This window comes from Cyprinodon variegatus, unplaced genomic scaffold (assembly GCF_000732505.1).
Source record: "Cyprinodon variegatus isolate N-32 unplaced genomic scaffold, C_variegatus-1.0 Scaffold91, whole genome shotgun sequence".
Lineage (NCBI taxonomy): Eukaryota > Metazoa > Chordata > Actinopteri > Cyprinodontiformes > Cyprinodontidae > Cyprinodon > Cyprinodon variegatus.
The window spans coordinates 272,977-296,211 of NW_015150544.1; the positions used below are offsets into that span (position 1 = coordinate 272,977).

At 36.3% G+C, this 23,235-nt stretch overlaps 1 protein-coding gene across 13 annotated transcripts in view; it reads left to right on the forward strand.

Moving 5' to 3' along the window:
* ryr3 (ryanodine receptor 3) overlaps positions 1–23,235 on the forward strand; it is a 134,713-nt gene that overhangs the window by 60,462 nt on the left and 51,016 nt on the right. For 8 of the 13 annotated variants that reach the window (XM_015373714.1, XM_015373717.1, XM_015373724.1 and 5 more), the window contains 22 exons: positions 796–1,037; positions 1,302–1,494; positions 3,381–3,597; positions 3,669–3,773; positions 4,015–4,017; positions 5,441–5,544; positions 6,252–6,335; positions 6,597–6,756; positions 7,845–7,992; positions 8,255–8,457; positions 8,540–8,714; positions 9,000–9,208; positions 9,293–9,492; positions 11,410–11,476; positions 11,552–11,712; positions 11,797–11,962; positions 15,078–15,164; positions 15,324–15,550; positions 16,849–17,653; positions 18,087–18,287; positions 20,402–20,504; positions 21,913–22,044. In XM_015373714.1, coding sequence (XP_015229200.1) covers positions 796–1,037; positions 1,302–1,494; positions 3,381–3,597; positions 3,669–3,773; positions 4,015–4,017; positions 5,441–5,544; positions 6,252–6,335; positions 6,597–6,756; positions 7,845–7,992; positions 8,255–8,457; positions 8,540–8,714; positions 9,000–9,208; positions 9,293–9,492; positions 11,410–11,476; positions 11,552–11,712; positions 11,797–11,962; positions 15,078–15,164; positions 15,324–15,550; positions 16,849–17,653; positions 18,087–18,287; positions 20,402–20,504; positions 21,913–22,044 — 3,992 coding nt within the window. The remainder of the gene's footprint in view (positions 1–795; positions 1,038–1,301; positions 1,495–3,380; positions 3,598–3,668; positions 3,774–4,014; positions 4,018–5,440; positions 5,545–6,251; positions 6,336–6,596; positions 6,757–7,844; positions 7,993–8,254; positions 8,458–8,539; positions 8,715–8,999; positions 9,209–9,292; positions 9,493–11,409; positions 11,477–11,551; positions 11,713–11,796; positions 11,963–15,077; positions 15,165–15,323; positions 15,551–16,848; positions 17,654–18,086; positions 18,288–20,401; positions 20,505–21,912; positions 22,045–23,235) is intronic. The other 5 variants (XM_015373726.1, XM_015373728.1, XM_015373725.1 and 2 more) reach the window with 1 other exon arrangement.

Here is a 23,235-nt window from a genome sequence, read left to right on the forward strand (position 1 = left end):
GATCCAGGCTCACGAATGAGCACCTTGATATGTGCTTGAGAATGGCTTTGTCGCCATTTAAACCTGGGGTTTAAAAGCGTTGCAGGCCAACCTAAGGCCCACTTCTCTCATTAAGCCATAAAAAAAGAAAAAAACAAACGGTCAGTTCAGGTGTTATATGGAATATGTGAATAAGGAAATTGTCTATATACCGAACTGAACGATTGTTGTTCTCTACTTCAAAAAACACAAATATTTCTTTTTTTTTAATATTTTTTATTAAAAATTCAATATATAACATGGATGCATAAAAAAAAACTGCTTTTTATTTCAGTGTTAAATTCTGTTTAAAGTAACAGATTATAATTATAAATGTCTCCGGACCTTTACTGGTTGATGATTTTCTTCATTCGGACCTCATTGATTTTGAATTGGTTACCCATGCTTTACACAATTCGATAATACCAATTACGAGCATCTGACTTTTCTTATCAATCAGAGTTGTACCATCATAATGTCCAACTTTAGCTAGTGCCACATTAGTAAACACAAGGCATCACCGTGAGAAAATAGAACTGTACAGTGCAACAGCAGAAATATAGGCCTAATAGGAGTTAACAGACTTGAAAAATCTAAACTTCTATCTTAAAACTTAACGACACCCATTATTACGCTTGCAGATTTTATTTATATGTATTTCAAAGCAATACTGCTACCATATGCTCTCATTTTTTACTTGATTTTCACTATCATTGTTGATTAAATTGCATATGCTGTAGTCTTGACAATATCCTTCACTTACTTCTTCATTTACAGCATGAGACCAAACATCTTCCTGGGAGTCAGTGAGGGCTCTGCTCAGTATAAAAAGTGGTATTACGAACTGATGATTGACCAGGTGGACCACTTTGTGACCAGCGAGCCCTCCCACCTGAGAGTGGGCTGGGCAAACAGCAAAGGTTATGCACCCTATCCTGGAGGAGGGGAGGGCTGGGGGGGCAATGGAGTTGGGGATGACCTCTACTCGTATGGCTTTGATGGCCTTCACCTCTGGTCAGGTGAGTGAGAGGAGAGGAAGAAATGTGTGAAAATGTGTGTTAACTGCAGTTCTAACCTAACAAATGAAAGATGAGCAGTATGCCTGGGAATCAGCCAGGTTACACGCAGACAGTCAGTACCTCGCAGGAGGAATTTCCTTGCCCAGACTGTGTGTAGAGGCGTGTTAATGTGCTCCATCCTGTGTCTGTTCAAAAGATCTTGTCTCTGCCAGCACCGTTCAACAGTTCCACATTCACACATTCATGAATGTGCCTCCCGAACAGGTCGTATCCCGCGGGCTGTTGCCTCTGTGAACCAACATATCTTGACTTCAGAAGATGTGGTCAGCTGTTGTCTAGACTTGGGAGCTCCCAGCATCTCCTTCAGGATAAACGGGCAGCCGGTCCAGGGCATGTTTGAAAACTTTAACACAGACGGACTCTTTTTTCCTGTTGTCAGCTTCTCTGCAGGGGTCAAGTGAGTTTTTTTCCCTTCTGCTCAGAGATAAAAGTTGAATATATTCTTCTTGACAGAGACCGTGATGTTTTACCTAGAACCTACAAAGCCTGAGAAAAAAACCCTCAAAGGGATTAATCACTGATTGTACCTACAGTACGTAGTATGTTAATTTAGTTGATTATTCAAGCAGCACTCAAAGTTCAAAAGAAACTCTGGAAAAATTCTAAGTGTCACGGTGGGGTGGAGGTTTGACAGGACCCAAATGCAGACACAAAGGCTGAAGTGGTTTCTTGAAGATTTAATTAACCAAAAGTTCAACAGAAGCAAAAAAACAAAACATAAATCCAGAAAATACACAAAAACTGAGAACCAGGAATACTAACAAGGGGGCAAAAAATGACAACAAACCAGCAAAGAGTGACTGAACAGGAGGAGGATATACTGTATGGGAGAGAGAAACAAATACCAGGCAAATTAGCAGATTGGGAGCAGGTGTGAACAGAGGCAAGAAGGGAGCTAGGGAAAAGGAGACTGACACAAGAGGGCAAACAAGAAATATATAAGAACTCAAATACAATCAAAAACTAGAACACAAAAATGGAAATAAGACCAATGAAAACTCAGAGAAAAAACTTTAACAGAACCAAAACCATAAGACCAAGGGGCTTTAAAAGGTGTGAAAATGTATCTAATATCAATAACAAATAACCATTTTTGGACGCTCAAACAAATTAATTAAAAGTTTTTGATAATTGTCTAGATTTCACGTTCAATTTATTGTTCCAATATTTACACCTGCATCAAGTTATAATTGAGCCATGTTTTCCGGAAATTTCTTAATGAAAACAGAGGAAGTATTGTTACTGTATATTTATGCCGGTCTCTGACATAGGCACAATTTCAGAATAGTTATGATACTTTGGAAACATCTTGGACAAAAACAATAAAATATTTCTTATGAGAAAACCATGACCCATGCACAGTACGACTAAAATCAATAAAACAGAATAAATATCAATGCCCATGCTGACCACATAATGACTGCTGACCAGATTAAAACTCACAGAAGCAGTAGATATCAACTATATCAATACCTAATTGCAGAGCACTTATTTCTGGTGCTGACTTTTGAATCTAACATTGGTTCTCTAAATAATTGATCATTTTCCCTCCTGTTGTTTGTATAAAGTAATTATTGGCTGTCCAAAAAATTTATGGAAACTATGCAGTCATGTGATCCAGGCTATAGAGGGTAGAGTCTGGCTCGAAGAAAGTAAGTTCAATCATTTAAAATAATCTCCAGACCTTTATATTAATATTCAGAAATAAAGTTTAAATAATCTTAATGCTTTGTCTGAGCCCACACAATTACTACAAAGGAGCCTGTTTTGACCCTGTTCTTGAAATATGCATGTTAAAAATGAAAAGAGCATCAAATCCTCCAAAATAAAATAAGAGTTGACTGATTGATACTGATTAATATTGTTTATTTACATATCTACAATGCTAGTGTGAACACAGACAATTAGGTAGAGACCTATACGTTTGTGCCTGGAAGTGACCCACTGAACGTGGACTGGAACATGTGAAGCAACAGTCATAACTCTGCTCATTAACTGAGGGCTGCAGTCAGAGTAAGGCTTGGTGACGTCATCCCTAGTACTCGAGAAGCTATTTTTGGAAGCCCCTTGAGGTGAAGTTTTTTTTGGTTTTCTCTCAGTCCCTAGTAGAAATGGGCTTAGGAGATGTTGCATCCTTTCGGTGTTGTTGCTGTGTTCTGTCATGTTAATTGGAATATTTTTTTATATGTTTATATAAAACAAAAAAACAAAAAAACATTCTCTTACAGCTCTTTTTTCGTTAATACAAGATAATTTTTTTTTTTTTTTTTTTTTTATTTCAAGAGTACGCTTCCTGTTGGGTGGCCGTCATGGTGACTTTAAGTTCCTGCCCCCGTCAAGTTATGCTCCCTGCTATGAGGCTCTGCTGCCAAAGGAGAAAATGAAGGTAGAGCCGGTAAAAGAGTATAAAAGAGATGTTGAGGGAGTTCGTGATCTGCTTGGAAACACCCAGTTCACCTCACAGGCCTCCTTTATTCCCACTCCTGTGGAGACTAGCCAGGTAAGCTGAAGATATCAGTTTGAAGCCTCATTCACTTCAAGAATAGTTCAAAATTAATTTCTCTGCTTAAGGTTTTCATGCCACCTCATTTGGAGAAAGTACGGGACAAGCTGGCTGAAAACATACATGAACTGTGGGGCATGAATAAGATTGAACTGGGGTGGACTTACGGCAAGGTAAGACATTTGTTCCAGTATTTTCTCCAGTTTATCACTTTGAAAGATAAAAAAGCATGCTCCATGCATTTCTTTCACATTTGTCAAGAGATTAACATCCGTATTGCATATTTTAAAAAAGGAAGAAAAAAAGACTAAGTAAAATGAACAAAAAACATTACTTTTAGGAAGTAATAACATCAAAAAGCCTGTACGTCATCTTGCTTTCTCTTCTATAATTTGCTGTTCACTCCTAAAAAAGAGGGTAAGTGGAAAAAGATCAGTCATTTTGTTTATGTCCATTGCTTTCCATATCTGCCATGTAGATGCTTCAGCCCAGTTTGTTCATAGATTGTAAACCTGTTGTTATGTGTGTTTTGGTGTAAGTCATCACTTATTGCTTCACCTATATAAAGAAAGAGTATTTCCAGTGTGACAATCCAAAATTAAACTCTAGTTTATTATTTTTTTTAAAGAAAACTCCCAACAATCAAAACAGTTAATAAACAAACCTTTTTGAATGTTGCCTAAATGGAGAAATAGTTTAACATGTTACATATTTTTTCCAACGTTACATATTTGCACAGGTTTATACAGTGGTTTGCTTAACACAAAAAAAGCTGCAGTACTACCTCGACAATAGTAAGTGCATTGCTTTCAACTGGCCGATCAGAGATTTATACTGATCAAGCATAACATAGCAAAATTCTGGTGAATGCATATTCCTATATTACCTAGGAATGATTTTATCAAAACTAAATACACCTGATACATGAATCCTTTCTATGTTGTTTAAGTAGAAAACAAATTCTGTCATGTTAATTTGTTTTCTGTAACAACTGAATGCTGTTATTTGCACATTTTATATAAGCTAATGTGAAGGAGAATTTGAAATGTTAATTGGACATCATGCTCAGAAGAATTTGTGATTAATTTGCAATATCCAGATGTTTTTAATTTTTTCAGAAATGTTAACATGTAAGGTTTGTTAAGCTAAGACTTTTTGTTTAGTTTTCTACTGCTGATAGGAAACAACTCAAGTAATAACGTTCATACATAACATGTCAAGCACTAATATTTACATTCTGCAGTGCAAAATTGTGCAAATAACATGCCAAACAAAACTTCATTAAGACTTCCCTGTGAATAAGCCACAAAATGTCATTACCTGGAAAAACACTGAAGTGACCAAGAGCCAAAGAAACAAATTGAGTCAGTCTTTTCGATAGTCTTTGAGCAATGCAAAATACAAAACTTTTTTTTTTTAACTGTACATATTTATACATAGCCTTTGCATGTTTTCTTAGCAAATACTCACTGTTGTCATGTTGCCTTTAATGAGCAGCATTGCCAAAGGGATTATTTGGCATAATTTGTAGCATTTAATGATACATTGAAGCGCTTAGTGTTCCAGCCGCACACCCCCTATTCCTCTCCCTAAAGAAAACATGCTCCCTTGTTCCTCTTCCATAACATGTCCACTACAGAAGAATGCGTTTTCACTGCCAGCAGTTGCACCCCTAACGTAGGCCTCATGCCTGCGCCCTTGTTAGTTCACAGTGACTTACAAGGATATAGTTTCCATTTACATTTATTTACATTCCTTTAATACGTTGTAAATAGATGTTGTTAATCATGAGTAACAGTGATGAAAATGCACAAACTCTGACATGTTTTTATCCCCACAGATAAGAGATGATAACAAACGACAGCATCCATGCCTTGTTGATTTCTGCAAGCTGCCAGAGACAGAGAAGAACTACAACCTGCAGATGTCAACAGAAACTCTAAAGTAAGTTAAGGTTTATCTGTAAATTTCTGTCTACTTATGTTTGAAGTTTTGTTCTTTGTTATTTCAAAATGATAGACATATAGTAAGAGAAAGATAAGTCACACTGCCAATTTACCTGCCACGAACTACAGCAAACTGCATGAGTATCATCCAAATATATCCTTTCCAATTTTCCTACTACTTCACAATTATGCACTACTGTGTTTGTTTCATAAAAAACACAAGAAATGCATTGATGTTTGTCTTTCTAATTTGACAAAGGAGTCTAAGTTTAACTAGTCTTAATATTTTCAGCTATAAATTAGGTATATATGTATGTCTACTGTATTTTAGAGATTGCACACAAACATCTTGCTTGCTGCTCTAAGCGCAGCGATATTTGATGATGGAAGTTTTGCTTTGATACTTTACACCTTGCTCATTAAAATGTTTCTTAAATAGCCTGACAAATATAATGTCATTCAGCCTGATCTTCTACAGTAAAATGTCCTGCCCATAATGCAGAAAGGGTCAGAAGAGGTGAAGAATGACTGTAAAGTGCACCTTCCCTCGTTTCCGGAGGATTGTTTAGGATTTATTCTAAGTGAATCAGTGATCTTTCTTAATTTTTGTTAAGATGGGCAGCCTCATCAGTAATGATGTTAAACTGTTAATGAAATGAACATCTGCAGACAAACTTACATTTTTGTTTGCTTGTTTTTCCATAGGACCCTGCTAGCATTAGGATGCCGCATTGTTCAGGTGAATCCAAATGCAGAGGACTCCCTGAAAAAAATTAAGTTACCCAAGAAGTAAGTTCCACAATTTTAAAAGCACAAAGAACTGGTTGCTTAGTTGAAAGGATGATATAAACTGCATCTTAGGACATTTTGCATGAGACATGCTAAGTATTTCCAACCATTTAAGGCACAAAAGATATATTAAAGTTAATTTAAAATTCTGTTCTGTTGCTAAAATATACAACTGATGGTAAATATCTAGAAAAAATATATCCCCCTGTGCTACAGATTTATATCTGAAGTAGGGTAACTCCATGTTTCTCTCCGTTGTAGCTACATGATGTCCAACAGCTATAAACCATCCCCTTTGGACCTGTCTGACATCAAACTGACGCCAGGTCAGGAGCTGCTGGTGGACAAACTAGCAGAGAATGCACACAATGTGTGGGCAAAAGATCGCATCAAGCAGGGATGGACCTATGGCATTCAGCAGGTTTGCATTTTTTTTACATTTTCCTTCTGAAAAGCAGATTTTTGTCCCAATTTCATTTTTTATTTAACCCAGTTATAGGTATTGTCTTAGATGATGTGCTTCTGGGCCTGATATTTTGTATTTGCTATAAAACATTTCAGTGCACAGGACGGTACTGCTTTTGGCTAAACATGTTGCACAGAAAACAATTGAATTTTATGAAAAACAATAAGTGCTAAGACCATGTACACACTGCATTTGCTAAGCAAGTGAGTAGATTTTGCTTTTTATTACTTATCTTTAAAACAGAAAAGAGTGTCTGACTAATCCTTAGCATAAAAGTTGAGAGACATGAATTGAATAATTTGGATAAAACATCTAATGAAACAAAAGACGATTTAAAACACACATTAAATAAGATCTTGGGTAAAATTCTGTTTGAATAACAACTTCTTCATGTACGTTTGGTAAAATCATAGCAAGGTATTTTGTTACAGTTAAAATATTCCAGTAAAAAATTATAAAATAGAAAATTCATACAATATTGAATTATTTCAGGAAAACTGTTTTGTTTTACTTAAATGGTTTATTTTATCATTTTCATGTTTATGGTTAACAATTAGAATGTTACTTAAAACAAAAAAGAGGACTTGTTTCACAGAAATTGAACATTATATTATTAAATGATGTTTAAGAAGTTTAAGAATGAAATAACTGTATTTGAATTCTGATGGTATGAATTTCAACCTTTGAACAATAACACAAGTTTTACTCCTTCAGCTATAAAAATCCATTATAAGTCATCAAATATTTGTATTTGTACTGCTACATTTTTTTCAATCATACATTATTGTGTCATGGGATTAAGTGAAAATGAAAAATGAAAATAGGAAAATAGAAAATAGTGAGCAGTTTTAACCCCAAAGTAAGAATTGTCTAACTTTGATAAATATAGAAAAGTAAATAGATCTGGCAAGAAAGTTATCACAACACACTATTTATGACTGACCAACTGTCAGTAACATAAGACTAATGAGACAGCTATTGGTGTCTGTAAAATTAACTAATTAAACACATGCAAAAAAGACTCCTTTACATTTTCTACATAGGATCTGAAGAGTAAGCGTAACCCTCGTCTGGTTCCCTATGTGCTACTGGATGAACGTACCAAGAAGTCCAACAGGGACAGTCTGCGGGAGGCTATCCGCACCATGATTGGTTATGGATACAACATAGAGCCTTCAGACCAGGAAGGTGGTGAGTCTCACCTTTGCTTTTCAGTATACTGTTGCTGAGTTTTTTTTTTTTGTAAAAAGTCTTTTTAATTACAATATGTCTATTTTCATTTGACTTTGCAATATATCAATTTTGCCTCTTTATTTATTTAAGTAGAAAGAGAAAACGGGGCGTGAAGAGTTTAATTCCAACCATAAGGCAATTACAATAATTTACAAATTAATGGTGTCTTGTGTTTGTTTCTATTTCTGTCCACTATCTGTCACGGCCTTTGACTTTGAAGGCCAAGTGGTTGAACGACTCAGTATTGATAAGATCCGCTTCTTCAGAGTGGAAAGGACATATGCAGTGAAGACTGGAAAGTGGTACTTTGAATTTGAAGCTGTTACTGGAGGAGACATGCGAGTAGGCTGGGCCAGGCCTGGATGCAAACCCGATGTGGAGCTTGGTACAGATAAGCTTGCTTTCGTATTCGATGGATATAGGGTAAGTGTTCAATCAGAACTAAATTATTCCCCAACGATGTCATCTTCATTTTTAAGTCTGTTACTTCATGTGATGCACACAGGGCCACTGTTTGAACATGGGTAGCAGATTGTTTGGGCGCTGCTGGCATGCTGGAGATGTAGTTGGCTGCATGATCAACATGGAGGACAAGTCTATGATTTTTACCCTTAACGGAGAGATCCTGATTACATCCAAGGGCTCTGAACTCTGTTTCACTGACTTTGAAACTGAGGATGGTGAGAAAGTGCATATTTAAAAATATGAGTGATGACTAACTGTAGACTGATAAGGTAAAGTCAAAGAATCTAATGATAGGAAAACCAATTACCCATAAAATGTAATATAAAAAAAGAAATATACTACTAAAAATCTTCCTTAATCTGACAAAAAGGGTTCCTTCAAATGGTGGCTTGACTTTAATTCATCTTATATACTCCTCATGTCCTTTAAGTTTCTCTTTTTAAAGCTTCTTCTTTGTCTTCTTCTCTCCTCCTTACTTCTTTCCAATGGTTACCCTTCAGGATTTATTCCAGTCTGCAGTCTTGGCCTTGCTCAAGTGGGTCGTATGAATCTAGGGAAAGATGCCAGTACCTTCAAATACTACACTACATGTGGCCTACAAGAGGGATTCGAACCTTTTGCAGTCAACATGAACAGGGAAGTCACAATGTGGTTCAGTAAGCGTCTGCCTACTTTTGTCAATGTGCCAAAGGACCACAACCATATTGCAGTAAGATGAAAGTTTTTCAGTTTAAATGTAGTAGCTAAAAATACAAAAACATGAAGTTCTGAATTTGTTTTTCTTCATTTGTAGGTAACAAGGATTGACGGTACTATCGACAGCCCCCCATGTCTGAAGGTCACCCATAAGACATTTGGCAACCAGAACAGTAATGCTGACACGGTATTCTGTCGTCTCAGCATGCCAGTAGAGTTCCACTCCTTCTTCAAGCAGAGCCCAGTGGTGGACATAAACGGCGTGCATGAAGAGGATTTGCTCAAGGTTAAACACAGGTGCCGGATCTTTAACAAATATATGAATGCAAAAGTTTTCACATCCCCTTTCGCTTACACATTTTGTTGTTTTACAATTCAAAATTCCCTTTTTTTTATTTTGATTTTTTGTGAGAGAATATACAGAATATATGTGTATCATCAAAATATGAAAGACAAGCAGTGCATTAAAAAGAAATCAAAAGTGTGGCATTCATTTCTATCAAGCTTTACTAAAGTAACATTCTCTAGAATCATCTTTCGCTGCAACTACAGCTGGATTTCATGTTTGATTATTTAGCTGCTGAGGTTTATTTAAGGCTGTGAGTCCTAATAGGAAGTGAAATTTTCTTCTTGTAGTCCACAGAGTCCTAATAGTATGTTGCTGCCAACACCTTGCAACATGGTAGGGGTTATTTGATTAGAGTAAAATACTGTGCTAGTTTTCCACCACATAGTGTTTTTTCAAGTTTGGTTTTCTCTTGTAATCAGACCACCTTCTCCTATATGTTTTTCTCTTTCCCATTTACGCTGTCTAGCAAACTGCAAATTGGACCTCATGGCTATCTTCCAACAACGGATATTATATTACCTCAAGCCATATGTGGAGTAGACAATTAGTAGCTGTCCAATTAAGAAATTGTCCTCCAGAGCTGTTAATCTCTGCAGATCTCTCAAATATGCTTTTCAAAGCTTCTTGTTCTTGTCCATTCTTTCTATTCTAAGATGATGGGTTGTTTAGTGCTCTGCAATAGGTCCAGGTTTCATGAGGATTAGACTTTTGTTTTATTTCCTAACCCTGCTTTAAACACCTTCAAAAGTTTTTTTTTTTTTCTTAACCTCTTCTGTATGTTTCATAGCAATACAGCTCTATCGGTGATTTTCTCCAAGAAACATCCAAAGCCTACAAAAATAGTTGTATTCAAGTCATGCTAAGACTACAATATATACAACCAGGCTTAATTTAAAAGTGACTTAGAGAGAACTTTAATTCAAATTTATCAAAATGAATTTGTGAAACACACACACACCCATAGATATATATATATCCATCCATCTTCTCCTGATTAGTCCTGTCAAGGTCTCGGTGGGGCCAGTTCCTATCTTCGGCAGTCAGTGGGCGAGAGGTGTGTCACAGTCTATCGGGGGGCAACACAGAGAAACACAAAGACACACAACCATGCACACACACATACTTACACCTAAGGAAAATTTAGAAAAGCCAATTATCCTAACGGTCATGTTTTTGGACTGTGGGAGGAAGTTGGACTACCCAGAGAGAACCCATGCATCCACAGGGAGAACATTCAAACTCTATGCAGAATGATCCTGGGCCAGGAATCGAACTCAGAACCTTCTTACAATATATATATTAAATAATGAACAATATCATTGTAATGCACTTTACATACGTATCTCAATTTGCTACAAACAAAAATAAAAATATGAATATAGCAAAAAATGCACTAAAATAATGAACAATATCATTGTAATGCACTTTACATAAGTATCTCAATTTGCTACAAACAAAAATAAAAATATGAATATAGCAAAAACTGCACTAGATATTTTCTCCTGAGATGCCGAGCCACCTATGTGCACAGGAACAATGGTTAGATTTATAGGAAGATTATGTTCTAAACAGCTGTATTTACCTCCAACTCATCAAAACAAATATTTTATTTGTATATCCCCCACCCATAAATTCAAATGATTTGGTGATTAGAAAATGATCTGAAGATTCGTGAAGATGCAAACTAAAAAATGTCTGCACTGCTGTCTGCTGCTTTGCACAAGTAAATCGCTTTTCACCCTGTATGAAAATCTGAGCTGCATGCTTTTTAATACATGCAAACCTTTCAAAGAGAAGTTTTTTTTTGTATGAAATACAATATTAAGTAATCTTCATAATAACCTGTTCAAATTGTTCTTGTGTAGATATCCACTGAGATCCGTGCGGCACAGTGAGGAGAGTAAACGAGTGGATTACAGCAGCATCACTACGGTATTAGAAATGTTGTCTGTTGATACCTGATTTGCCACCTACATTTTTCATTAACTTTGCTTTATTTTATAATAGTATTACCACTCAGTGAGAATCTTCGCTGGTCAGGACCCTTCCTGTGTGTGGGTTGGATGGGTTACCCCTGATTATCATTATTATAGCAACAATTTCAACCTAAGCAAGAACAGAACAGTGACTGTAACCCTGGGGGATGAACGTGGGCGAGTCCATGAAAGGCGAGTCTCCTTTTTCTCATTTCATGTATTATGTTTTGTGTTCTAAACACTGATAAATGTCCATATGTTCTCATGCAAAAACAGTGTGAAGAGGAGTAACTGCTACATGGTGTGGGGTGGTGATGTGAACAGTGCTACTCACGCCACCAGCCGCAGCAATGTTGACCTGGTGATTGGATGTTTAATTGACCTCGCCACTGGCCTTGTCACTTTCACTGTCAACGGAAAGGAGATAACCACATCCTACCAGGTATTGGTTCACTAAGGGATTATGATTTTTTTCCATGTTACAAACACACCTTGTAACTCTATATCAGTGCTAAAAATAAATTATTTAAAAAGTTGAACAAAATTACCACAAAAATCTAAGGAGATATATTCCAAAATACATAATAAGTTGCTTGGAGTAATATTAAGTCAGAAAATATTCCTAGTGGTGCTCTCTACCCAGCAGTGTCATAATGTGTTTCAATACTGGTAAGATATATTTTAGAGTCTGATTTAACCCTGCTTTTTCAATAGATATAATAAGAAGAATTTTCTTGTGTTCATTTAGAATTATTTCTAAGGGGCAGCTTTGGATATAGCCAAAAATACAGCTTGTTAATTAAAACAAGTTTGTAATAAGTTAACAACGGCTAAAACATTTAATCAGATTAATCATGATTAACCAATTATTGAAATAATCATCAATTGATTCAGTAATCAATTAATTGTTACCTGGAGTGTAAAGACTCTAAAACATGTCTTTAGTTGACAGAGCAACTAAAGACAGTTGATAGAGCAGTAATTAAACCAAAATTGTAAAAAAAAAAGAAAAAAGAAAAAAAGAAATGTATTTAAACAACGTGCATTTAACATAAAAAAAACCTGTCTGTGAAAATGCTCTATCCAGGACTCCTCAAGTGGATAAGTTTTGCCTGGATTAATTTGATAGAAAAAAAAAGTTTTCTTTAAGAAACCTTTTGCTTCTGATTATTATTCCATTAATCGAAAAAATAATTCACTGATTAATCGATATGCAAAATATTGTTAGTTGCAGCTGTAAAGTGAACATTGACTTACTTCTGCTAAGAGTAGAGGGGTCAAAAAGTTTTTCTTGGATCCTAACTGTTCCTGTGAGGAATGTATATAAGCTCAGCATCGACATTTATGTGAATTAAAGGCTTTGCTAAAACAAGAAATTGACTTTTGCTTCAAATTATCAACAATCCAGATCTCTACTGAGTAAAAAAATGATGATCAGATGAGACAACGATTGTCTTGTTTAGTACTAGACACAAGGATTAAGGAAGAGTAAGTGGATGTTTCAAATGTAAGACTGAATAAGTTCTTTAGCATGGTGAAGGTGGTATGATGCTGCAGGCTGTTACTCTACCCTCGGCACTGAGGTGTTTCACACAATCAGAGTGGGCTTTATCAGCAAATACTCTTTGTATTAGTTTTTTCTTTAAATGTTTCTAGGAGGCAGAATTTGTTGACAGGTTGTGTGTGCTGTGCAGAAATTATAACTGCCCTTTCTCTGATCCTAGTTTCGGTTGAAGAGCAGGTCATCCCTATTTATACAGTATGACTAGCTATGGCTGTTTGGATGTGTACTTTTTAGTTGCTGAGCCAAACCATGTGTGATGTATGTGCATTGGACATACTATAAACAGCTGTGTAGAAGACAACCAGCAGTCCCTGTAGAAATTTTTACCACTTGAATTTTCTTGAATTTTTGCAGAGTGTAGTTTCAGTTGAGCCATATTCTAAATGGTGTCTATGTATGAGGACTTGATCAAGTCCCAAGAAACCATGGTTTCAATGAACCAATAGTGATCAGAAGTAAACACAGTGTTGTTGAGGATGGTAAGGGAAGAGGTAATGGATGATGATCCTGAGAAGTTAAAAATGCTTTCCACTGTCTGGAGCTTGTCAAGCTCCAGTTGGCTCCAATTGGCTCTCACCACACCAGTGTATAATTTATGCATAATTTAGAAGAATTTGCACAGCAGCTTATTTATCTTTTAACTGCAATGAAATAACAAGAACAAAAAAAACAATAAAACGTTTTGGTGTCCGTCTTCACAGTGTTTCTTATCACAACTCCTTCTAATTATTACTGTCATAAACTCTGAATGGTACACTAAAATCTCACTCTCTCCATTGAGCCAAGATAATAACAGAGCAAGCTCAGTGGAGAAGAGGCAGATAAGGACCAGGAAGTCATGAACACTACGAAAACACTAAAACCTCTTTCATCACTGGCCCCCGAGATAGAGAACATGAACCATGGCATAAGCAGTGAATGCTGGCCTAGTGGTTAGCGCAGTGCGCTTGTGCTCTGAGAAGGTTGCAAGTACCTGGTTCGATCCCCACAGCCACAACTTTGGGTCCTGCACAAAACCCTTAGCCCCACACTGCTCCCTGGGCACCAAACAATAGCAGCCCACTGCTCCCAAAGGGGATGGGTCAAATGCAGAGAGTGAATTTCCCCATTGTGGGACAAACAAGGGATTTACATGATCTAAACCTCAATGATGTGGGATTGAGCCGTATATATAGAAGCAGGAGCAGGTGGATTAGATGAGTGGTAATTGGAAACTGGGCACAGTTAAGCAGGTGAATGAAATGAGAAATTACGTCAGCTCTCAGAGCCATGATCATGACAGCTACAGCCATGAATGTTTTACCCCTTTTTAAAATGATTTTCCACAGGTTGTCCTTAAAGCCTAATAAAAAAATATGAAGGTTTAGATTGTCGAATCAATACTGTAGATTGTTATCCAATGCTTGGCAATATTAAACCTAAGATATAAAAGTGTATGTATTTTTTGGTTCTCTGTACATATATCTCTGTTGAAAGATGCGGTAATGGAAGTTAAAGAAGTTTGTTAAATTGATTACAATATCCTGACACTTGTGATTTTTTACCTACGTCATTAATTTTAAATTTGCTCCATTCTTATTTTCCCACTCTGCTCACTCTCTGCAGTTTAGATTGTAGCAGGAGAGTCAGTCTTTCTACAGCTTTGCATATTTTCCTGACAGAGCACTGACGTTTATTGTTGAACTTGCAATGTGCTTTTTCTGGACGTACTTTAAAGCTAAACCTCGGAGAGCCTTTCAAGCAATATAATCTTCTTACATTTTTCCCTTGCTGAAATTCTGCAAGGCTTTAACCGGTACTGACTCATCCTGTAATTCAACACTCATATGATGACACACACACTTGATCATCAAATAATACTTTTTCATGATGCATCGTTTAAACTGCTTCCTTCAAGGCCTGCAATCTTGCCCCTTCTGAAACTTACTTACTAAATTATAAAAAATTTTTTTTACTCTGAAATTAATATATATTCTGATTTTTTTTTTTCTAGGTGGAACCCAACACAAAACTCTTCCCTGCTGTGTTCGTCCGACCCACCAGCCCAAACCTCTTTCAGTTCGAGCTGGCTAAAGTAAAGGTAAACTCTTTTTTCCTTTTATGACGACCTTTTTTTTTTCCTTTGCCGTTGTAAACATTTTATTTCTTCTATCTATTCCAGAGACTGTTATCATTCTATAAACTGAAAACATAGTCAAAAGACTCAAGTTGTTTTGCTATATTTTCTTGTGCCGCTCAGAACGCAATGCCCCTGTCATCAGCCATCTTTAAGAGTGAACACAAAAACCCAGTGCCCCAGTGTCCGCCTCGGCTAGATGTCCAGACGATCAATGCAGTGCTGTGGAGCCGCATGCCCAACATCTTCCTCAAAGTAGAAACAGCCAGAGTGAACGAGAGGCAAGGCTGGGTGGTTCAGTGTGTGGAGCCTTTGCAGATGTTGGCAGTTCACATACCTGAGGAGAACAGGTTGTGCAGTGATTTCATGCTGTTTGCTCTGTTTATTAAAAAGTACACAAATCCTCAACTTCCTTCCTTCCTTCCTTCCTTCCTTCCTTCCTTCCTTCCTTCCTTCCTTCCTTCCTTTTAGTAAACGTTTTGATTTATATCCTATATGTGCTACAAAGAACCAGAAACTCTAGAAATGTAATTTTGGAATTTTTATTAGTGATTATTTCTTATTTATGCACAAAACAAATTTAAAGTGTAGAACATTGCTGTGTAAAAATAGACAACATACAATTATACATTATTATGGATATTATTCATATACCAAATAAACTAGGAAGGAGAGTAGCAGTCGAGCATCGCTAATGATATTCAGCTCATAAATTCATTGTTAGTAAGGGTAACACATCAATAAATGAAGAGCTTTACAGTTGGGTTTTGCTGGGCCAAAGTATATTTTGATACTTACAGTAGTATAAAGTAAACTTGATAACAGAAGTGTTGTCATTGCTCCTTTACAGTAAGAATTAGCTGCACGATTTCTTGCACTGGTTTTTTTGCTATTAATGAGCTATTAGAATACAACACAATCATACATAACATTTATAAATAAAACAAAATTAGAAAAGATTATAATCTTATAAATAATCCATTTTACTGAGATTACACTAAAGAATGCCAACAAAATGACAAAAAAAATTGAAATCATCCTTAGTGTTTTTATGTTAAAAAGTTTAGCTGATCAACAATGACTTCATTAAAGGGAAAAGGTGCAAGTAGCTGTATCGATCCCCACAGCCTGCACTCTGGGTCTCTGAGCAAGACCCTTAACCCCCATTTGCTCCTCGGACGCTGCACAATGGCAGTGCATAGGTAAATTTCTCCAATGTGAGATCAATAAAGTTCAATTATTATTATTAATTTCACTTTGGTAAAAGTGTGTCCTTGCGTGGTGTTGTGTCTCTATTGTATGTCCTTTGATTGACTGGTGATGTATTGTTCAACCCGACCAAACCCTTCAGAGATAACTGGCTAGAGACAACGGATGGATATTAAAAAGTAGTGATACAATTGTACCCTAATTTTTTTTTTCAAATTTTCTATGAGAAAATAAAAACTAACTCCGTTCTTGTATTTGTGCTTAAAATAAAATACAGTTGAACTATATTTATATTTCTAGGTAAATCTTACAACATATAAACAAAAAAGGTTTAAAGACTACGGTTTTCTGATTTGATTTTCTATTCAAAAATGTATTTGTTGGCATAACGACTCTGCACATTTTAGTAAATGTTGTGTGCATCTGCTCTCCTTTTAAGGTGTGTTGACATTATGGAGCTGTCAGAGCAGGAGGACATGAGAAAGTTCCACTATCACACATTGAAGCTCTACTGTGCCCTCTGTGCACTGGGAAACACTCGCGTTGCCCACGCCCTCTGCAGCCACCTGGACCAGTCACAGCTCCTATACACCATCGATAATCAATATCTCTCCGGCATGCTACGGGAGGGCTTCTACAATGTTCTGATCAGCATCCACCTAGAGACAGCCAAGAAGGCCAGACTCATGATGAAAGATGAGTTCATCATTCCAGTCACAGCTGAGACGCGTTCAATTCGTCTTTTTTCAGGTGCTACAAAAAAACACAGCCCACCAGGGGTGGGGCTCAGCACCTCCCTAAAACCCCGCCTCAACTTTACACCACCATGCTTCATCAGCACCAAGAGGGATTATCTGTACAGTCCCCAAATCCCACTGGATGCACTTAAGGAAAAAGCTATTTCAATGCTGACAGAAGCTGTTCAAGGCGGCGGGCACCACATTCGAGATCCGGTTGGAGGAGGCGTAGAATATCAGTTTGTGCCCATCCTGAAGCTGATAAGCACCTTGCTGACGATGGGTGTTTTAGGTAGCGAGGATGTTCAAAAGATTCTTTTGCTCATTGACCCGAACGTGTTTAGAGATGCACATGTGGAATGGGTCCCAGGAACCATGGAAAAAGAGGGACTTACTGGAACTGAAGGCAAAGCGGTGGAAGCAGGAGAAGAAGAGGCAGCCAAAGAGGCCAAGCAGCCAATAAAGGGGCTTCTAGAGAAGAGGCTGCCAGAGCCCGTCAAGCGACTGGTAATGATGGAAAAAGAAGTATAAAACGAAACAGTGTTTCATCTCATCAAAATGAACATCAATAACATCTGGAATGTGCCACTTATAAATCTACTATAATGTCATTTTGAAATTCCAATTTTTTTCCCCCCAGAATGTTAGGATTCACTATAAGGCATCTGTAAATATAAAAAAGTAATAAAAAGTACACATTTCCATTTAAGAAAGGTGACAGCTCTGTTCTTAGTCACATACTCAAAAACTGCTGTGTTGAGTATATATATCAGTACAGTATGAGAAGTCATTCATCAATGAAATTATCAAGTGGCATAATTTAAAAGCATAAAGGAATTTGAACTTGTTATCTAAGCCTTGATTGAACAGAACACAAAGATGTACTGAAAGCCTTCCTAATTTCTGAGAATTGTATCTTCTTTCTTTGTCTGTTCCCCAGATGTGTGAGCTGCTTCATTATTTCTGCGACTGCGAGCTGAAGCACCGTATTGAGGCCATTGTGTCGTTTTCAGACAGCTTTGTCTCCAAACTGCAGCACAATCAGAAGTTCCGCTACAATGAGCTCATGCTGGCCCTCAATATGTCTGCAGCTGTTACAGCAAAGAAGACAAAAGAGTTCAGATCGCCTCCTCAGGAGCAGGTCATATAAACTCACAGTTAAAAATAACTCTAATTACATTTAAAAGCTTGAATAAAAAATAAATGTGAGATAGCATGAATGTTTTTAATACAAAACTTAAAAGTTTGTGTGCATTTAAAGCTATACACACATAGATCGTGTGAACAATGCAACCTGGAGATTTTCTCACTGCAGTTTGCCTTTGTTAAAAAGTTTTGCAAAATAGACAAAATTCAGCTATCAAGGACAAATATTGTTCTCTATGACTTATTAAATTTATTTTCATCCAGTACATTGACTAAAAGTTCACCAATACGAAAGGTGTTTCAACTGATGATCAAATTCAATACAGTATATTTTTAACAGTGATGTCATAATATTTTGGAGGACACTATTGATACATACTGACTTTTGCTTGTCTATTCAGTAATAATGTTTGTTTGGTGTAGGATTTTGATTCTCTACTACCTTATCTACTATCTTTATATTTGAGTAATAGGCTCAGCAATTTTGGCTGCTCACTCATTTCATTCTGAAAACTCACATATTTTTAATACAACATTTAATTTTCCTTTCGGATTAATTAAGTATTTTTGAATTGAAGTACAGGAAATTGATTAAAAAACACTATTAGCACCTGTGTGTTTACACAGTATGTAGTGAATCCATCTTTCTCTTGTATTTGTAATTTATTCAAAGAACAGAACAAAATATATGAATGAGATTTTGAGATTTTGTCCCATCGTTCTTCAGAGCAAATCTGGTAAAATATCAACAACATATACAATAGTCTCTACCTGTATAGACCTCCTTGTTTTACACGTTACCTTGTTAACTTAGTGTTTGTCTTGCAATCTGACAAAAACAAATTTTTAAAGGGATATTATGTAAAAAATACTGTCATCTAGCATTGAAATTGGGGTATTTTACATAAACAAGCACTACAGTATACCATAGTTTGTCACTTCCTAAAACATGTAACTGTAAATGCAGATATAACTATTTCATTTAAAGTGAAGTCTCTACAAGCTGACATTTACTGTGACAAAAAGCCAGCATTTGTTGCAGCTTTGAAAGCTACTAAACCTACAATTCTGTAACAGTAAAATTGGTGTATCTGTGCAAGATCTACTGTTATGCTTTCTATTCAAACTACATCACTGTCTACTTGAACTGAATGGAAAGAGTTAGCTTTACCCTAATTTAGGCAGTACAGTTCACTTAGTTGTCAAGGAGAAAAATTGTAACTTTAGCGTCCCTTTGAAGACCTTTCTCTTTCATTAGCTCCTTCCATCTGGAGAAGGTTTGCCAGATCTTTATTCATTTTGATGTCTCCAGGTTATTTGTCCTTTAAATTCTCTTTTTCACTTTCTTGGGGATGGTAAAACCCTTTCTAGTGCTGCTACTCCATATGCATGTTCCTAAATTGTGCTGCAGTAGTGCAGAATTTCAGTTGTATGAGCCTGATTATTAGTGAAGATAAAAATGCACCAATGATAACATATGTAAATAGCATCATTGATGTCAGGCAGTTAAAAAGATACATTTTCAAACAATGTCCTTTTAAATTCAACATAAACGAGAAAAGCTTCTCATGAAACTAAAGTTTGTGTAAAAAAGAAATTCTTTGTGACAGTCTGCTTGAAACTGTGTGCATGTGTTTTACAAAGTGCTAGTAATTTGTTCATATGGATGGCTAGTTTTCGATCCTAACGTTAGTCTACAGAGATTTGAATCATTAGTCTTTCAATTTTGCTTTTCGGCCTCAAGAGGTTGAAAGCTTATCCTTGCCCCAAATATTTCTGAATCTGTTCCATATTTTCAATAAGCTTGGAGGCAAAAAGCTCTTGTGCACTGCTGGGAAGACAACAAGCTGAAGAAGCACAACTATTTTTAGTTTATTGTCTATTAAAAGTCACTTACCGGGTATGCAACTGCAAAGAGACATTTATCCATTAAAACATTTATTCCTTTTTGAGAATCTTACTGATGCATCATGTTGATATGACCTTTAAAAACCAACAACAGGATGAGTCATCACTAAGAATGCATATATCCTTAATGGAGAAAGGCAGTGTCATTGAAACTTAAATTTGTTTTACTGTTGTCTGACTTCATATTTTCTGTCATTTCAGATCAACATGCTGCTGACTTTCAGCATTGGAGATGACTGTCCATGTCCTTTAGAAATACAGGAGGAGCTCTATAACTTCCACAACCAGCTGCAGCTCCACTGTGGTGAGATGCAGATGTAGCAAAGACTTTATGAGCTATTTTATTAGTCATGCTTACTATCTAAAAGTTTTTAATACAACGCATTGAACCTATATTGCTCTCATCGATTAAAGAATTTACAATGCACAAAGGCAGCATACACTGCTGCAATAGGCGAGCATGAAATGCCCTGCAGGCTCAATGAAAGACAATTAAGTGTTATGATCCCTAGACTTAAGCATTCCATTGGAGTGCTGGTTGAATGCTTAGGATTTCTGCTCTAGTTTAAGACAATGAACCTAAACACTTGATGAAAATCTAATTACATTTTTCTTACATTTTCCGATTTTGCAGGTCAGTCACACCTGATAAAATACAAAAAAAGTGTTAAAAAAATTAAGGTGTATAAATAATTTTGCATATGATGAAAACCTTTGGACAGCAGGACCATGATTAGTTGTTTTTAGTCATCTTATTAGATTTTTGGAACTCAGAGTGCAGAAAAGGTTAAACATCAGTGACTCTGAACTTCCCTGTCTCTCAGTGGATGGCAGGATTTCTATGGGATTACATTCCCCCGTGGCAGTGATACCATTCAGGTTGTCAAAAATAATAGTTTAATTTGAAGGAGATATATGAAGGGGAAAACATAGTTTAATCCTGCACTAAACAAACAATCTTATGCAAATAAAACAAAACACCATATCTGAACGTCAATTTTGTGGCATATTTATTAACAAATAAAACTGAACATTAAAAACCACCAGAGATCAACCATTACAGCCTCTGAGGGGACATGGGGATGACAGGGCAAAGCCTACCTCATTGTGGGTAGGGGTTGACAAAGTCCAATTTTTTATTTTATCTTTTCCTCTTTTAATTCTTTTTTTTTATATATATCTCTAGAACACAGAGAGATATTTTTAATAGCAAGTCATGTTCTACACTACTTCTGTATAGTTCTGCTCTACTTTATAAACAAAATGATATAAAATAAGTCTATATTTAACAAGAGACTTCTGCTGTTTTTTTTTGCCAAAATAAAGCAGAAGTTTATATTTTAGCAATTTGTTGAAATGTCAGCATCAGCAGAATTGTTCACAGAAAAAGTTGTCTTAGTACAAGATTTATTGCTTAGTGCTGCTGCATTTGTTTTGAAATAGTGATGTTTTGTTAAATAATTGAATTACCAAATTCTACTGCTGAACAAACAGTGGCCCCAGCTGTGCTGCATGGGACTAACCTTTCCTGGTACCTCACCCCATCTCCTATTCAGTAAAACAATAAAAAATTTTGCACAAAAAAAAAAGAGCAATTTTGTACATCTTGTGCTTTGGACTGAACACAGACTACTTTTCAAATCTGCAAGGAGAACTAAGTTCTACTGAAGTTTTGTTTTAATATAGTGTGTTTGTCTTGTTTTGCTTTGCAGGAATCCCGATGGAGAAAGATGAAGATGAACGGGATACATCTATTAAAGGTCGCCTCCTTATGCTGGTGAACAAGATTAAAAGTCAGTCTTATAAAGCACAAGAACCAATAGAGAAGAAACAAGCAGCACCGTGTAAGGAAATACTTTTATTATTATCACAGACATTATTTCGTGAGCTGCAGTTCTTGCTAAATGTTAAAATCAGACTGGCCCAGTGGCATAGACAAAATGTAATTTATATGGCCACTGGAAAGCATCTCAGGAATTATATTGATTAAAAAGTTACATCCATTAATGTCTGAATTTCTTTAATCAGCTCTTGTAGGACAGAAAACTCTTCTTTTCACTGTTGTTAATAACACTTTTTTCTGCCAAAGCCTAATATATTTACATTCCCATTTACTCCTACATTTTTTTTCACTTCCTTTTGCCCAGGCCTTTTTCTTTGCTACTAAAAGTGAGGGGTGTGAGCTTTGGTTGCTCCACTGTAATACAAGCATGTGTCCTTGGCTGTCTTGTGGACTGAGTTACTGTCTTGCAGTGATTTCGATTTATTTTCAATTTCATTATGAAAAAAACATAGCCTGATGGAGGAGATACTGCAGAGTGAAGATACCCCTCTGTCTCCGATGGGATTGGAGAAATGTGAAAAGCAAAATGGAAAAGAAAGAAAAATAGCAATATACTCAAAAGCTTGGTCTGAATACACTCAGACACTTTGAAATGAACACTAGTTCTCATGCCTCACTTTTCCAGAACAATGTACACCTAAAAGATATAAATATAAAAGCTCTAAAAGCAGTGTTGCACTTTCTTTCCTTTTTTGCCTTCTTGCTCCGAGTTGCAATTAGTTATATTATGGGTAGAGCCAATGTGATGATCTATATGTGACAGTACAGTCCCTGTAAAGAAGTGTCTTACTATTTTAACTGGTTACAGAGTTGACTCTTACGCTGTCTTTACAGCACAATTACAGGTGGCATTGCTGCAGCAGTTGTCTCAGAGTGTGTTTTCCACAGAAAATAATCATTTCTCAAAAATGCCAATATTTCTAAATATAGCATACGGTATTCTATAAAAGAAAGGAATACAGTATCATTTCTCATAGAGAAACTTTTCTCTTCTCTGTTAAGCCTTCTTGGAATCTGCTTAAAAATTGCTGTGCCTCACTCTCTCGTTACCAGCATGAACGTGATTTAACACGTCAAATAAATTATTTTTATTTTTTTATATTTCTACGTGTCTTTGCCCCCTTTGACTTTATAGTGACCACCTCAATAATACTAAAAATATCAAAGTCCTGGTCTTCTTGCTGAAGTGTCA